The 18,409-nt window shown below is 45.9% G+C and overlaps 1 protein-coding gene across 1 annotated transcript in view; it reads right to left on the bottom strand.

Moving 5' to 3' along the window:
- The window catches only part of RTKN2 (rhotekin 2), a 237,501-nt gene that overhangs the window by 186,065 nt on the left and 33,027 nt on the right, over positions 1-18,409 (bottom strand). The window contains exon 2 of the mRNA XM_085608786.1: positions 6,364-6,563. Coding sequence (XP_085464912.1) covers positions 6,364-6,563 — 200 coding nt within the window. The remainder of the gene's footprint in view (positions 1-6,363; positions 6,564-18,409) is intronic.

Below are 18,409 nucleotides of genomic sequence, written 5' to 3'. Positions count from 1 at the left end.
AAGGGGCCTGCAATTTTTGTTTTACATTTTATGCAAGGGGAAAGGGGCTGCGTGTCCCCCTCCCAAGATCGATTTCCGTCCCAGGGAACCCATCCCCCAGGGCCCCGCCATTTAGAAATGGGGAGGGCTGAATGGCCCCACTCCTTGGGAAGATTATGGCCCCAGGGACCCCATCCCCTGGGCCCAGCCATTTGTCATGAGTGCCTCGAGGGGACCCAGTCTGCATTGGGACAGCTGGGGAGGCTTTAGGCCCCACAGTCCCAGCCGGCTCTCAGCCTCCTGCGGGAGCCGGCACTGCTTTTCAGAGACAGGGAGCTGCTAAACATGCAGCTCCCTGTGTGAGAAAGCAATTCTTCTGTTTCTCTGCTTGCTTGACAGCAGGCAGGCAAACAGACAAATAATCTGGGTCCAGCAAGCAAGAGCATTTCTCTGCTCTCGCTTGTTGGAAGTGCTGCAGGGATTCTGCGGAGTCACAGAACTAGGCTTGGGATCATAGAACCTTAGTAGGCAGGAACTGAGTCATCCTACCACCTGAGTGCCCATGAGCCTGCGACCGACCAGCTATAGTGTCTCTTGCCCTCTTATTCACAGATTAACAAATGATTAGACAACACAGAACACAACACTCCCAACCCTCTCAAGAATTGTGGTTACAGAACACATCCTTTGGCTCTCACACTCGTACTAGTCCACAATAAGTTCTGACAGAGACACGAGGAAAGTTAAAACGGTTTACTTTAACTATCGTGCTCTGGTATCCAGTGTACGTGCCACAACAAGTAGGAAAATGCCTAACACAAATACGGTCAGCATAGCAAGTAGTCTGTATATCAAGAATGGAGCTGTCATTATATACAACAGTATAGCCTAACCTTCCTCCCCTTCTACAGAAGCGAAATGACTATCAGAAGATCTCTGGGTGTTAGCAGCAGACCCAGTACCTTAGTATACGCAGATGAAAGTTCTATATTTCAGGTGCTCCTATGATCTTTCCCTGGAAAGGTCTCTCTCCAAGTGTGTGTTACATATCTGTGCATACCTATATGACAAATGTATGTGTTCCCAAACAGCTGAATTTGCCTGGTCTACATGTTCAAGCTAAATCCCAGGAAAGAACAGAACACAACAACAACAGGGTGTTCTGCATGAAAGTACAGTGTGTCACAAAGCAAACGGTGTTTGTTGAGTAACTTGCACAAAGCAGAGGACAGTCTGCAATGTCCTCATGCTAACATAGGGAAAACGACAATGGGCCTGCATCGGACATGACACCCTCCCCCTGGTCAGGATAGTAGCACTGAATGATGACAGAAATTAGATGATAAGCAGAACAAAGTGCATAATCAATTCTATTTCAAGAGCGTCTTAAAAATAGTATTGTCGAATGAGAAGGAATGTGAAATTGAGGAGTTGGTAACAGTAGAAGTTGAAGAACAGGACACAGGTACTACAGTTGATAGTTTTGAAGAAGAGATTACAACATTTAAGAAAGTATGTTCTGAACATCTGGAGTAGGTTTATTTATATTATTGAAGCACTCACTACAAGAATAATCAAATGTGAACGTTTGACTTATATTTGAAAATTGAAAGAGAGAATAATGATAACTGGCAAAAGTTTGCGCTGTACTTTTTTGTAGAACAACGATTTGAATTGTCCACATGACAATTTATATGCAAGTACTCCTACATTAAATTAGGGGATAATAAAATGCCTGCTAGAGCTGTGTATAACAAGTTAGAACTAGTTCCCATTCTAGAAGCACTAAAAGGTTTAAATATTTATGAGTCCATTCATATCAAAAATATAAATCCATTTCAGGCTATAGTACATATGAAGCCAGACAGGCAAGTTACCCCCAACATAACTTCAGAAAGGTCTAAAAGGTAGAGTAGTGTATTTGCCATTAGATGTCTCGAAAAACATTGAAACGGTAGGAGTACATAGAGAATTAGAGGAAGAACTATTAATTATTGTAAATGGTGTGCCTACCAAGAAAAAGAAGATATGGCAGGAGTTAGTGAATGTTGCTAAAGTTAAAAAAGTAACTTTATATCTGGTACAAAACAAGGTCTACTATACAAAAGTGGAAAATCTGCAAGATATCACACATATGGAGGATCAGAGATTTCCAGCAACAGGTCAGATTGAGAAAGTGGATCAGTCCAGAACAGAAGAAATTTATTAACATTATAGCATCACTCCTTTGCATTTTAAAGAGGTTATTGATGATGCCATTGAGCTGTTGTTTCAAATGAAGGAAGTAAATGGAGCTCCATTAAGTGTTTGGGAAAAAAAAGTTTAGAAGCTCTGTCTTTCACACATCTTTTTCCTACTGAGTAGGTGGCAGGTATGACGAGTAACCTTCATTCAGAAGACCATAGATTTAGTCACTGTATTCCATATATATTTCACCTACTATTTGAGAGTGACTGGTCTGGCCTCTCATAAGCCGTGAATCATATTCTAAAAACAGGAGTTGATTTGCATAATATATCAGCAAGAGAACTTAAGGAAAAAGTTTAAGCAACAGATGAGCACTTGGAATGCAATTTAATAAACCTAATGGCATGTCAGCGTGGGACTAATGAATATGGGTGTTGGCGTCATGGTGAACTGAAGTGAATGTTGAGGAACCTTGGAGCACCTACTTGGTTCCCGACGCTGAGTGGAGCTGAATATGCATGGAATGCCCTGCTAAAATTCTTGCAGGAGACAAATTCCAAAATAAAAGACATTTGTCTGAAGACGCCAGGAGAACTGTGATCACTAGACCCTGCACATATTTGCAGATATTTTAATCACAGATTTCAAGCAATGTCGTCTTTCATCTTGAACAAAACAAAAAAAACCTCTTGATGAAGTGATTGGTTTCTTTTGGCATAAAGAGTACCAAGCAAGAGGTGCTCCCCTTATTCACATGCTGTTGTGGGTAAAAGATGTCCCAAAGTTTAAAACAGTCAGTGATAAGCCTGTGTGGTCTTTTATTGAGCAGTATGGAACTTGCTCCATCCTAAAGACAGTTGTGACAACATACTAAGAGAACAAGTTCTATGATTCCAAAATTATAGGTGCGGAAAATACTGTCAGCGAGAATGCAGAGAAAAAGGGAAATTTTATGCAAGATGTCATTATGGATTCCCACAACCTGTCATCTCACGAGGAAGAATCAACAGTTTTTTGTCCGCAGTCCCCCTTCAGACATATGCTTATAAAGAAATTGCTGAAAAATACATACAACCTAAGAAGAACAGAGGCCTCCAAGTACATTAATGACTTGCGATTCTGAAGGTGTGGAATGCAAACATGGATGTACAGTTTGTTGCAGACAACTCAACTGCTGTTGCTCGGTACGTTACATCTTATAGAACAAAGTCAGAGAAAACAGATTAAGTCAGTCACGCACCTACTGATTCATCGATGGGTGCACTCATACACCCACTGATTCACCAATACACCTTGGTAAAAAAAAAAAAATATATATATATATATATATATATATATATATATATATTATATATATATTTAATACGTAAACATTTTAAAAACACTCAGCCACTGGATGATTTCAACAGTGATGTCATCAGTGATGTTACGGACCATGTCATGAGTGATGTAATATGTGAGGTCATAAGCAGTGCATTGTGGGGGCGTGAGTTAGTTAACTCAGCTAACTCTAACTGCCAAATTTCTCTGGTTTTGTAGGAGAGAAATCTTAGCCTAACTAAAACGTCCCTGTAACATTTGTTTTTTTCTGTTTTAGTTAGGACCACATTTCCATAGTAAAAAGCATTTCTGTTATTGAGGAGGTGGAGAAACGTCATGACAGTGCTTGGTAAGGGGGAGCGGGAATCCCAGAGGGACCACCACCCCTGGGGCCAAAACACATTTATGTATTATTATTATTATTTTTTTTTAACAGGCCTGAGGATCCCAGAGTGCCCGGAAGTGGGCATGCGGCCCCTCTCCAAAAAGCCTCAGAGGCCATGGGCACCCCATCCCCCTAGGCCATCTTTTACATTGAAGCGAGGGGCCATCGAGCCCACCTCCCCAAGCTGTTCTCCAGCACTGAGGACAACATACCCTGGGGTATGCACTGTCCTGGGAACCCAATGCCCTGGGAAACTGCTGTTCTTTTCCAGCGCTCCTAGGGAGCCAGCAGAGATGAGGGGGGCCTTGGGGCTCTTTCCATAGTCTCGAAACATTTGCTCATGTTGTCGGTTCTTTACTGGGGCAACCATAAAATAAAAAAATATGAACACCATTCCTTGATTATTCAGTGCTCCAAGCATGGAGGTTCCCATAGTGCCCTACGAGGGCTTTTTAGTAATCTGTTTTGGTGAGGACTGTGCCCTTAAAGGGACAGGGGCACCAACAATAATTTTTTTAATGCTTTGGAGGTATGCAGGGTGAGCAGCAAGTTATAGTTACTTGAGATAACAATAACTGGTGAATTTCAGTGGTTTTGTTAATTTAAAATGGTATGTTTTAAATGACATTTTAATGTTATCTATAATGTCCCTTTGATTCTTTTCAGCGTATTTCTAAGGTTTAAAAAAAATCTAAAGTAAGATAATATTACAATTCTATCAATTGATGTGTGCATATCAGTATGGCAGTCTGTGCATGAATCTGTAGGTCACTGTGTATGGGTGGGTTTGTGAGTGCATGTGCCAGTGTATGAAGTTGTGTTGGTGTGTGTCCGAGTGTGTCTATCAGGTACAGTGGGTCTACAGCGTGTATGTGCATCAGGTTTTGTTTTTTTGCAGAGTTTTATATAGCGCGAACTTGACCCGAATCCAACCGGGTATCAGAGCGCTTTACATAGCACCAGTTACGTTACACAAGGACACACATTCATTTTTTGTTAGGCACGGGGAGATTAAGTGATTTGCTCAGAATCAGCGTCATTACCGAGACTCGAACCCAGTTCCCCAGGTCCGAGGTTAAGTGCCCTAGCCGTTAGGCCAACTCCTCTCCCCAGGTTGTGTGTAAAGTTTTGTGGGTGTCTACATCAGTACGAGTGTAGGGTTGAGCGAAGGGTTTTGAGGTTGAGTAGATGTTAGCGTGGCATTGTGTGAGTGGGCGGGCTTGACTATGTAACTGGGAGATTGTGCGAGTGTCTGTGGGAGTGTAGGATTGCACAGATGTGAGCCATGTGTCCGGGTTGGGTTCGGTGTGTGTGTGTGCCTGTGTTTTACTGTGGGCTTGTGTGGCTGTGCAGGGTTGTGTGGCTGTGTGCTGTTGTGGGGGAGTGCGTGTGTGGGGTTGTATGCGTCTATTACTGAGGGGGTTGTAGGTGCGTATGTATGTGTGGGAGGTTGTGTGAGTGCGTGTCTGAGTTTGGATAGGTTTGTGTGGGTGTGCGTGAGTCTGTTTAGCGTTGAATGAGTGTGTTTGTGTGCGTGTGTGTGTGAAGGTTGCGTCAGTGTGTGCAAGGGTGGGGTTGTGAGAGTGTCTGAGGGTGTGTTATTCTTTTACAAAAACTGTTTTGGATCTGCAAATCCAAAGCAAAACATCAGGGGCAGCAGTGAGCGATGGATCCACGGACCGCTGAAGGGGTAAAAAATGTACTTTTAGCTTTCAAACGGTGGGGGGGATTTTGCAACACTCCCAACCCATCCAGGGGATCAATGTACCACTAGCCTGCCCACTTGTACTGTCTTTATTTATTGAGGACACAACGACCAAGTCCTAAGACGGCAGCTGGAGCTTGCAGTTGAAGTTGCAGTCAGCCAATCAGACTTCTCAATTTACTTTGCGGATTAGCAGATCCACCACGAAGGATCCACTGCGTGAAATCTATTTTTTTTTAACCTTCATTTCACAAAAAGTAATTAACGCATCACAAAAAGCACTCTTTTTGGGTAAAGCTAGAGCTTCTTGTCAAATCTGGTTTAATTCTGTTCAGCCATTTCAACTGTATCGTTGTTAAAGTCTTCTATGGAAAATGCATGGGGCATACGAGTTCCGGGGACCCCACTCTTTTTTCCAGCCCCCCTGGACGTTTCAACTCTAATCTTTCCAGGAAAGGTGGGTGAAGTTTTTTGGGAAAATTTTATGAAGATTCGCCAAAGTGCACCGATGTTATTAGCAACAAAAAAATGACACTCTTCCTATTGAGACTCTGACTCACTTATAACTACACAGTGGCGACCGCCACTTTGTAATTATATTATACTTACATAGGGTCTTTAAGCCAGACGTTTTCATTCACTATTCTGTCTTGTCATTCTCATAAATCCCCAACACCTTTTTCAAAAACCATGCCAACACAAATCAAGCATAGACAATGCCAAAACCCTGGCATCCAAAGTCAAACTCATTGGCTTCATCAATAATTGTTAAATGCATCACACTGACCTTCGCCCAACCTGAGCCTCCATCTGATCCGGCCTTTGGTTCTGCAATGCAGACATGTAGGCTAAAATGCGAGCATTGCAGGTCATTAGGTTCTTCACGGCATTCCGCACCTGCTCCTTCCGAGTGCTCACTGCAAGCAGTTTACAAATTCCTTCTCTGATTCGAAGTTCAAAGTCAATTCTTTCTTGAAAGCCAGCATCCTAATTGTCATGAAAAAGGTCAAAAATATTGTTAAAAAAATATAAGAAAAACGGATTTAAAACTGTAAAGCTATGCAATTAAACTTAAGACTAAAACATATGCATTACTACAAACAACTACCTTGAATGAGTTATTTTTTTACCTTTAGAGTTTAAGATATTTTAATTTTTTGGAGAAGAGGATTGAAGGGGAATTTTTCCCTTTTATTGGGTCACTTAAAAAAAAGCAGCAATAGGGCAAAGTCTACAAGCTTGAGCAACATAGGTCTAAATCTGCACTGTGCAAAAATAAAACAAGATGGACAATGAAGACCTTTCCTAAATAGCAGCTATGGGGTTATTGGCCCAAATCCTGCTTCCTGCTACAAATTACTCGAAGCAGTGTAGTGGAACAAATTTAGAAACCATAAGAAAACTGTGTACAGCCTGTCGGACTGGTCAAGTGTTCCTTTAAGAGTCCTACCTTGGTCAATGGTTACGGAGTAGTTCTTTGACAAGGGAGTGTTTGCATTTAGTGTCCTGGGGTCTTAGGCAGCAACGGCTCAGAAACATGGGTGTCAAGCATCCACCCACCCCCGTGTGTTCTGCCCCACCCTTCAATTTTTAAATTAGGCAAATGGGGACTAGCCCAATATTCAATACTGATACTTTAAGAAAAAATGCTGACCTTCAAGGGTCGATCAGCAGCCTGAGGAGGAATACATCTGATGGTTGGCACAAGTGCATAATGCAGCCTGTGCCTACATTAGAAGGTCTGTCCAATGCTCGTGAAGTCCCAACAAGGGCCTACAGAGCCTGACACACTCATATACACCCATTATGTTTGATGCGCTACAGTGTCACCGATCCACATATCCCTAGGTGCGTTAGGCTTATACCTGCAGTGGCCAATATTACCTGTAAACCAGTCTATTGCCACACCCTCTCCCATCTTGTCGTTGGATTTGGTCTAGAAACGCAATGACCTCACCCCACCCTGTGAAGAAATGGGACAGCATGGGGTGTATAAGCAAGAACGCTAGAGGCTGAAGCCTGCATGTGCTGCACACGCTTCAGTTTCCCGATTTAGTGCCCGAGAGGGGAGGAAGCCCTGTACGCGGACCCAAGTGCCAATGCAAAGCAGCTCAGAAGCAGAAGCACACTGGTGCAGCCAGCTGAACGCAACATACATGTATTACCCAGTAGCGATCACGATCGTGTTTCCATGTATTTTGTGTGTAGTTAACTAACAACGCTGGCCCCGTTTGATGAATCTCCATGAAGTGCTACTTTTTGTCTAGTTTCCACATGGAATGTTTCAGGTTGATCCGGCAAGTGAGGCAGAGAAATTGAAGGGCGCCTCAAAACGCATCTTTCCCATTCAAAAAACAGTACAAAAACAAGATGCCATCAGCATTTTCATAACTGCCACTGTATGTAGTATTTTTTCCCCTCATTCACAATACAGTGCATATTGTCATCAGGGCATAACATCAATCTACTGAGAATGAGGATTTTCTAGCAGGTGGGCTGTTAGAGGGGCCCATATATCTCTTGGACGCGATTAAGTTGCCAGCTCCTCTGCATATGTCTTCAGGGTGTCTCTAGATTATATCATGTCTAGCAGCCATCTTGTGGGCATTGAACGTTTCCCCCAGTGTATGGCCACCCTCCATTTAGCCAGCAAGAGTGCCACTTCAACAAATTTAAATTTTTGGTTGCTTCAGCTTTTCAACCAGGCCCAGTAAACATATCTGTACAGAACACTCCACTTAGTCTGTCGTCATGGAGCACAAATCATGTTTCACTTTTGCCAAACTCCTGAATAAAGCCACAGATGCATGCCAGGTGCAGAAAATCTCCATCATTCATCTCGCATCGCTTACACCGTGTGTCCCCCCTCAGTCCATATCTATTTAGTCTAGCAGGCGTATTGTACATTTGCTGCAGGTACTTAAAGTGTATGATGTGTAGGTTACAGTTAGGGGTTAGTAGCCCCGTCAATATGCAGCAGAATTCCAGTCTTCCTTTGTCAGGGGGTGAATCTAATGTGTTGTTCCATCGCTCAAGCACTTTGATCATACGAGGCGGGCTATCTTCTTGTGTAGCATTGTGTACGTTTTGTGACTATATCTCTGCGTGTGGGGCTTGTGATCTGTGTCTGCACGGAGCTCATGGTGGGGGGGCTCTCCCGGAAAAGATGGGTATAGGGCCCTGAGAGCCGAACTGAGGCAGAGTATGTAAATAACGGTGTCTCGTTGTTTATAAAGATCACATCATTGGTGTCTAAAAAATGTCCCTCTGGGTATATGTCAACCAGCGTAGCAATGCCCACTCGTTTAAGAAGGGCGAGGATCCCCACCTCACGCAATACGGATAGGGCTGGATGGTGGCCTAGTGAGAGAGCAGAGGCACACTAGGGAAGTTAGCGGGCTCTAGCACCCAGAGAGTTCCATGCCACTGTTATTCAATTTATCATGTTTATTTCTGTGCTTGGTATGTCCTTGCGTGTGGGTCAAAGAATGTTTCACAGCGGGATGGGCGTCCTCTGCTTCGACTGCTAAATGGGGAATGTAGGCAGGAGGTTGAAACCAGTAGTGTGCAAATTGTGCTTGGGTACATAGGTAATATAGATAGAGGTCAGGTGCATTGAAGCCTTCCTACGTTTATGGCAGGGTCATTGTATCCCATTCTATTCTAGTGTGCTTACCTAGCCATGCTAGCTTTATCAGTGGGTGCGGAGTATTTTAAAGAACCATTTCGGGAGCACTATAGTGATATTACTAAATAAGTAGCAGAATCGTGGCAATATCATTTTCATTTTAGGCAGCTAGGGAGAGTGGCATCTTGATCCATCTCTCTAGCTGATCCTCCAGCTGCGCTATTGCTGGGCTATAGTTTTCGCATAGCAAAACCTCAGGGCCCCTGTGTATTCACACCCCCAGATATTTCACCGGGTCGGTGCTCCATTCCAGAGGGTATTAGAAGTTATGCAGTTTTGTGCAGATGGTCAGTGGGAGTACCATGAATTTTCCCCAGTTTATGCCGAGGCCAGAATGTCTCAAATCTGATATATTCCTTAGGAATTCGTGCTAGATGCAGTGTGGGGTGTCGCACATAGATGACCAGATCATCTCCATATAGCAATATGCCAATGGGAAGTTGTCGAAACCAGAGCGCTGCTCCCGCATGTCGCTGTCTGATCACGCAGGAAAGCAGCTCTAGGGCCATTGTAAAAAGGATTGGTGAGAGGGGGCATCCCTGTCTTGTACCCCAGTGTATATGCAGCTGTGCCAACATGTGCCCTTTGATGTGGACTCTCGCCACCGGGTACGTGTACAGCAGTCTCACCCATTGTGTAAAATAGTCTGGTATTCCCATGCACCCTAGAATAGTGAGCATGTAGCTCCATTCTATGCAGTCGAAGACTTTGGCGCCATCAAAAAGTACTGCCGCAGCTCCAGCTCTGGATTCAGTTGATGTTGAAGTGCAAATGTAGTGTGCAAATTGTGTGCGGTGGAGCGTGTTGGGATCAAGCCCGACTGGTCTGATAGGATTACATTTGGCAGTAGAGTCTAGAGCCTTTTAGCTAAAATCTTCGCTAGGATCTTAGCATCGGTGTTGATAAGTGAGAGGGGATGCAGTGGCGTAGCTAGGGGGGGGCGGTGGGGGCGGTCCGCCCCAGGCGGCACTATTTTGGGGGCGGACGCATGGCACTGGCGGCTCGTTGCGGCCGCTGCGGCCTTTATAATTTATTTGGGGACACAGTGTTCCCCAGCTGGCGGCCCTGGCGCGGCTTGTGGGGGGCAGTTTGGTGCATCTTGGTGCCCGAAACAGTCGAGTGAAGTTGATGATGTTGGCTACCTGGCTGAACCAAGTCTAGCTTGCTTTAACTGCTAGTGTATGTAGCGTCGAGGTGGCGCAGATTCACATTGACATCCGTATTAGTATAGTAGCATTCTAAATCTTCCATTTCCCTGACTACCATGGCAACCTGGGTTGGCTTGTTTTTTAGGTCGAGGACTACCGGTCTGCCGAAGGCAGAACCGGAAGTCGAGATTTAATGTTTCCTAGAGTGGCTCCTTAGCCCGCCTCTCTTTTTGCCTCTCCTCCATTGGCTGGCTTCCTAAACGGAGGCCAGCCATTGGAGGAGAGAGCCGTCCCTCCAAATAGGCTCCGTCTTTTTCAGATTCGGGGGTGTGTTTTTTGGTGTTCTTTCCACTTTTTAGCCACGCCCCCGAATCTGAAAACCGCCGCTGCGTTTCTTTCCCCCATGTGATCCCAGCTCTACCCTTTCCTCCCTCCCCTTCTCTCTCCGCTCCTGCGCACCAGAGCCCTGACGCTGGTTTCATCCGCCCCCGAATCTGAAAACCGCCGCTGCGTTTCTTTCCCCCATGTGATCCCAGCTCTACCCGTTCCTCCCTCCCCTTCTCTCTCCGCTCCTGCGCACCAGAGCCCTGACGCTGGTTTCATCCTCCTTGAATAACAAAAAAATCTCCACACGAATTGCGAGTTAAAGCGAAGGAAAAAGGCAAGAGGAGAAATAAGGTAACTAAAAATAACTCGTAGCTTTGGTCACTGAAGTGAACCCCTTGAGAGCCTTGGGGGATGTGGGGAGAGGGGGCTGCCGCCAAGGGGGAGGATTAAGAGAGAGAAACTGCGCCGCTGCGTTTCTTTCTCCCGTGTGATCCCAGCTCTACCCTTTCCTCCCTCCCCTTCTCTCTCCGCTCCTGCGCACCAGAGCCCTGACGCTGGTTTCATCCTCCTTGCACTGGGTAGTCCAAATTAGTTTAATGTTTTCGTGATCCATGCGCCTTGCCACCCGTGCTACCTGCTGCACCACTGTTCTGAAATATGCTGGAATTGGAGAGTGTTTTCTAAAACTGGGTGTGCACATGCCACAGTGGCCATTCCCATCACGAGGGCAGTGCCTTGTTTTAGCTCCCCTCCCAGGTGAGGCCAGTCGCTCCACACCAGGTGAAGTCAGTACCGCCACACCTCGAGTCAAATCCGTCCACCGAGGGGTGTATGCTCGCCCATTCCTCCCCCACCACCTTCCATGAGTGAGGAGTTCCGGCGTCCGCTGCTTCTTTCTCAAACTCGGCGCTAGTGTGCGCGTAGTGAGGAGGTCCGCCCCGGCGCCAGAGAGGCTCGACTCGTGCCTTCTGCCCTCCCCGTGCCACCTCCTCTCCTCTGCAGGGATAGGCTCAGAATCGTCCAAACTGGCCCCCAAATCCCGACATGGCACAATGCCCCTGAACTAGTGATGTCCTTGTTTTTAGAATAACTAACTCATTCTCCTCCTTTACATACACCACATGAAATTAACATGCAGTGAGACATGATGGCTCTCAAACCTGATGAAAACTATAATTAAAAAAAAAAAATCTTGCTCAAAACAAAACGTTTTCACTTGTTTGTTTTATGAGCGAACAATCAGGGCTCCTAGATTGTCAATGCCCAGTGTACTTCCACCGTAGTCCGGCACCGCTCAGCAGCGGCTAGCACTATCAGGCAGTGCGGGGATCCCGCGGAGCACACAGTCTGCTTCATGATCAACTCTCTCTCCCTTTCTGACTTCACCGGTTCCGAAAAAGAACATGCAGTGACAGCTGATGCAACGCAAGGAAACGTGTGTTCACAGGCTTACTGGGATAGTAGTTCAGTATGCAGCCCGTTGTCGTTGGTGTTCATGATACCCTAGACAACATAAAACTACATCCCCCGGCGTCCTATACGAGGGAGGCAATGACTTTCGTGCAGGTTGGCGGGAATTGTAGTCTTATTGGTTACTCAATTATGTTGAAATAAGTATTTTAACCGTGCAAAAAACCTACATATGCCAATATGCACATGATGAAAGAAGCTCCGCAAATTCGGTGGGGCGTATTTCTTTCAGGTTGAGATGTTCGGGAGTTCCCCGAGGTCCTTGAGTAGAGGTTCAGACAATCTATAAATTAAAAAAACAACTATATATTGCGTGCCGACCCTATAATGCCGAGACCATTGCATTGTAAACCACCAGTGTTTTTGTCCCGGCGGTAGCAACACAGAGTCCTGGTGACTCACCGGGGGATGGCACAGCTCTCGCGGGCGGCGCCAGGTGGATCTGTGTGGCTCTGTATGTATGTCTGGGGGATACACTTTGTATGTGTGTGGCTCTGTGTGGGTGGTTCTGTATGTGTGTGGGGTTGGCTCTCTCACTACGTCACTCTCTCTCCCTAACTCTCTATCTACCTCACTCTCTCTCACTACCTCACTCTCTATTTCAATACCTCACTCTCTCTCTCTATCTCAATACCTCACTCTCTCTCTGCTAATGCAATAGGTATCACATATGCAAAAAAAAACTAATTCCAATAGAAATGCCAATGCCATTTATTTAGGGATACAATAATGATAAAAAAATAATGAGCAATACCAATAGCTCTACCTATAATGTTGCCGAGACCATTGCATTGTAAATGCTTGTTTTGCCTGCCTTCGGTCTGTGGAAGTGGCTTTTGTACCTAAGACCATTCTTCTATCATTTGATAGCCTGATAAAATGACTTTGAGGCGGTTATGTAAGTTCTAGTTGTTTGATTGCTACAACCAATTCAACTAACAATCTCTTGAAATAAAAAATAGAAAAATCTATTAAAAAAAAAGTCTCAGTTGTTGTATCCTACAATTTTGACTTTTTTCCTCGTGGCTGCTGCAGCAAGTGAACTAACCTATGATTGCCATAGAGACCCTGGAGTGAGGCAAGAGGAGAGCTAAACGTTTTCAGAGGGGTGGCTGACTCCGAAGCCTCTAGGGTAGAGGCCCTCAAAGTCTCTTAAAACATCAAACCTACTCTTTATCAGGGTCGTCACCTCTTGTTTGAAATGATGCCCTAATACCCTTTGCTCGAGCGTGCCTTCCTTAGCCAAAGAAGTCTTCAAAAGGCTGTTGTATAAGGAGGAGGGCCTCACATGCCTCTTGAGCGAGGATACTTATATTTTTCTAGGACAAGGCCCTTCGTTGACGGCCGCACAAACAGAGCAAGTGCAATGCACTGCAGGAGGTATAGCCAATAGCCTCAGCCAGTAAGTGCGCAAACCAGCTTCAACGCTCTGCCCCAAAAGCAGACCCCAGGAGCCGCCTGGCCTCGGGTGGGGCATCAGAAGTGGGCACGCCATGATCGTGAGTAAGGGAACCAACAGCAAGACTTGGCTCAGTCGCTGAGGAGGGCTGTCACTCACAGGCTCAGCAGCCCTGCCCTGGCGGAAGCGCTGCCTCCCAGCTTGTGTCTCTCTCAGGCAGCGACTCCTGGTTCCCTTCCCATGCCCTGGGTAGACTTGGGGGTATCGGTTACAGGCTCAGCCCACAGGTGGCTCTCAGCTCTCCACCATTGGCTGCACTTCCAGCCCATTAGGAAAATGAAGCCCTCTCGCCAGTTTCCCGAGTGGCTAATGCCGTTTTCTGGAAACCCGAGACATCCTGCGGTGGGTCACGGGGGGCACACAGAAGCACAGGGTGCAGACATTTCTCTCTACTGTACGCACCCCCCTGCTCTTGGGATGCCTTTCTTCCCCAACCTGTGCTATGCTTACGGTGTCCTATGCTACCTTGTGTTTTGTTAGAAAAGCTTTAGTGCTCACAACCAAGAACTGAGTCGCCTTATGGCACTAAATTGTTTTTCTTTTGTAAACATGTCATGCACACCGCCGCCACTCTTCCTCTTCTTCCTCACTCCCTGACCTCTCTTCCTAATCTTCCTCACTCCCTGGCCTCTCTTCCTCACACCCTCCTCATTCTTTTCATCACTCCCTGGCATCTCTCCCTCACACTGGCCTTCTTCATTCTTTTCATAACTCCCTGGCCTCTCTCCCTCACACCGGCCCTCCTCATTCTTTTCATCACTCCCTGGTCTCTCTCCCTCACACCGGCCTTCTTCATTCTTTTCATAACTCCCTGGCCTCTCTCCCTCACACTGGCCCTCCTCATTCTCTTCCACTCTATGGCCTCTCTCCCTCACACCGGCCATCCTCATTCTCTTCATCACTCCCTGGCCTCCCTCCCTCACACCCTCCTCATCCTCTTCATCACTCCCTGGCCCCTCTCCCTCACTATGGCCCTCCGCATTCTATTCCTCTCCCACCTGTTGGTCGTCCCCTTAAGTATGTGCATCCACAGTCCCTCTACCAATTTGCCTGCCTCTACTGCTTCATTATCTCCCGCTGCTCTTTGACGCAAGCCTGTCCATGTTATTGCACGTTCTCTTTTCTTCCTGCATCGTGTCCTCTTCCATGAGGTCCCCTCCCCGTCAGGAGTGTCTTGCTGTGCATTGCCCTCCCAGGTTCTTTCGTGTCGTCCGTCCCCACCTCTCTTCCCTTGCAGTGGCAGTGCTGGGCGATTTGCTGGCTGCTGCAGCAGAAGTGAACCAACCCCTGCCATAGAAACCCTGGCTCTGGCTGCCACCACTGTGGAGTGCTGCTGGAGCCTGAGTGAGGTAGGAGCTAAATGTTTTCAGAGGGGATATTTAGTGAGTGGCCGAGTGGCAGCATAGCTGCCAAGCTTTCAAATGTGACATTTACTCATAACTTCAGATTCTTCAGTGTAATTATGATTGACATTTCAACGACTATGAGCATAGCTGCCAAGGTTTCAAATTGCTATATGTGACATTTTCATAATTAAATTGTAATTATGAGTGACATTTCAACGGCTATGAGTGACACTTTTTGCGAGAAAAACTCAAGCAATGAAGACGAGGGAAACATATATATATATATATATATATATATATATCAGTAATTACACCCATTTGAGCAGTGACAAACTCTAAGAAGACTAAAACTGGTGCAAATGTCTGCGGCGGCGGCCTCATAATTACAATAAAATTATGAAAATATCACATAGCAATCTGAAAGCTTGGCAGCTATGTACTTTGAGGCTGCTCTTTATCAACTGACGTTGGAACTACTCAAAACAACAATGTACAGTAGAACTCTTCTTACTGTGTATCATCTGTGACTTGTCCATGCACATCAAGGGTTGAATCTCTTTGGCAGTACCCCCATATAAGTCATGTAGATTGCACAATTTTCTTCTCTAATGTATAATTCAGATGTAGCTTACTCAAATTATTTTAACTTATGTTGGTAATAGATTTTAATGGGCACATCTAACAGGGTGTCACAGTAGTGTAGCACAATACAGCCCATCCCATAATCTCAATGATTATCTCATGCACATCCAGGGTTCGATTCCCTGGCTTTACATCCCTTAATTTTCAGTTTGATTGTTATTGTCTTCTTTAATTTAGCCATAATGTGTGGTATTAGTTTGCAAAATATATTTAAATAGACACACCTAACAGCATCTCATGTAAGTTTAGCATAATGCAGCCTACCTGGTTTGCTCAAGACTCACCTATGTACATCTACTTCCTTTAATCTAAATGTATTTCACTTGTATTTTAGCAGCTGACAATCACACTTAACGTGCTTCATGTCATCTTTGTCTTGTATCTATTTATTTGCCCTGCACATTTCTTTATTTCGAAACATTGACCATTCTTGGCCCACATCACTGTGGTAGAACATGCTTCACCTCCTATCAAACATTAATCCCCAGGGCTTGATTCTCAGGTAGCATCTTTCAATATTCCATTGCATTGTTTGCTTTCTTTTATTGTAATTAATTTCCGAATTACATTTGTGATGGTTAACCCTTAACGTTGCGCCGAATCTCTGTATTTCCACCAGAATCACAGGCTTCGACACTGTTAAGTTGGTTTCGGGTCCCCAGAGCACATCACGTTTGTGCAGGTCCCCACTGCTTTAATGGGGGGACCATGATGCATGGTCATTTAATGTCAGCTGTAGACGATGGAGCCCTGAACAGTGTCATGTATGTGCTGGTTTGCATTGTGCTGAGGGGATTACCAGGTAATTGTTGACGCAGCTCTCTGATGGATGTCACATGCGGTTTTTCTGAGTCCCCAGATAGATCATGCTGTCCGTGTGTTTTCTTTTGTACTGCCAGTCCCCGGTGTATTCAACAGTGTTGCCTTGGACCGTGTCATGTATGTGCATGTAACTTGCACGATCGAGGTAACTATTAGCGGCGATACTATGTGTCTCTCAGACCTCTTTCAAGTGCTCGCCGTCCTTTTTCCCCAGAGCCCCCCGTGCCTCCCACCCCCCCACCCCCCCCACCCCCCCACCCGGGGCGGCAATCTGAGGTATAGCCCCGGGCGCCACAAGCTCTAGCTACGCCTCTGAGGGGATGGTATAATCACATCTCTCAGGCTGTTTGTCTTGTTTCAGGAGTGCTATTATCAGGGCCTCCCGGAGTGTCGGTGGAAGGGTCTGCTTAGAATGGGCCTTCTCATGCATAGCTTTAAGGTGAGGCGCGATCAAGTCAGCATATGCTTTATATGATATACTGGTTAGCCAGTCTGGGACCGTATAGCTTCGCGCATGTCCTCAGTCTCTATGAATTGCGACAGGTATTCTTTGCCCTATCGAAAGCCATGCAAGGGCAATATCATCGAGAAATGGAGCCATCTCTGTTGCCACAACTGTCTTGCAGGAGGCATAAAGAGACCCATAGAAGTCAAAAAAGGTTCCCAATATTCCTGAAGTGTCATAGTGGTCATCTCCCAGACTGTGATTTTCACTATGCTCTGTGGTCCTCTGTTTGGAGGAAACTTAGTGGCTAAATTACCCCACGGTCTACCTCCCTTACCATATGCCCTCGCCATTTGTTGACGTAACATGTAACAAAGCTCACGGTCCGCCTAGAGTCAACAGCAAGTGTGCGTATTTCTCTCGTTGGGGCCGAACTAGACTGTGCCGCGCGTCCCAGCTACCTCCTCTTATCGGGGCAACCACAAGGGCTCCATCAGTTCACGGGAGCTCAGCCTCTGGTTCAGGAGCCCCCAGAGCCAGCTGGTGTCTAGTTGGTTCCCTGTTGGCACTGTGCAGTTTCTGGAGCTCGAACCACCCACACAGGCTCAGATGTTCGTTCGCAGTGTCCACCATTTTGATTCTCGTGGGCTCTCATCTTGGCCCTCCGTCTCAGAGGCTTGCCATCTTCAGGGTCTCGTTATAACTTTCACCAGCAAAACCATCTAAAGCGCCTCAACAGCCCCTCTCTCAGCAATGGTCTTTTCTATGTAGCCAGATTGAAGTATTTTGAAGGGATTATTGGCTCACGGCCGGCAGAGCTGCACTAGAGTGTGGTCATCTTGCTGTGGGCTCTCCAGCACCCTCTGTCTAAAGGAACTTTAGACATTGCTACAGCCCAAACCGCTTAACGGATTGACGTCAAATTTGGCAGAAAGCTAGAACTTTGTCCAGAAAGAGTGTTTTTTTGTGTAAATCCCTTAAGTAGTTTTGGAGAAATTAAGGTAAAAACAAAAATTTGCATATATCACACTGAAGCTGATAGATCTCATATTGAGACCGTCTGACTGCCACCACCTCAACCCGGAAGTGGCTACAGCCATCTTAGGACGCATGACTCAGTCCAGAATCCTAGGGGAAAAAAAAAAGATGTATACAAATAAAAATTAAAAAAAAATAATAAAAAAATGAATAAGGAGCCCTTACCCTATAACCCTGGTGGCCGGGTTCCCTGCCGGGGGCCCAAAAGCGTAAACAAAAAATGCTGGAAATTCAGAGGATCTGCGAACCTGAAGCAAAAGAAAAAAAAAAGAAGGCCATGCTTCTTTTTTTAAAACCTCCTCGGGGTGGGCCAGGGACCAGGGTGATGACGCATGCTTATTTTTTTGGGGGGGGGGGGGGGGAGGGGCCACCTCCCCAGGATGTTTTCGGCTCTGGGGGCCCCATCCCCCAGGGTTTTAAGAATATTTACAGGAAGAGGGGCATTCAC

This window comes from Triturus cristatus, chromosome 1_2 (genome assembly GCF_964204655.1).
Source record: "Triturus cristatus chromosome 1_2, aTriCri1.1, whole genome shotgun sequence".
Lineage (NCBI taxonomy): Eukaryota > Metazoa > Chordata > Amphibia > Caudata > Salamandridae > Triturus > Triturus cristatus.
The sequence above is the reverse complement of the archived record's forward strand: the minus strand, read 5'-3'. Positions and strand labels throughout refer to the sequence as shown.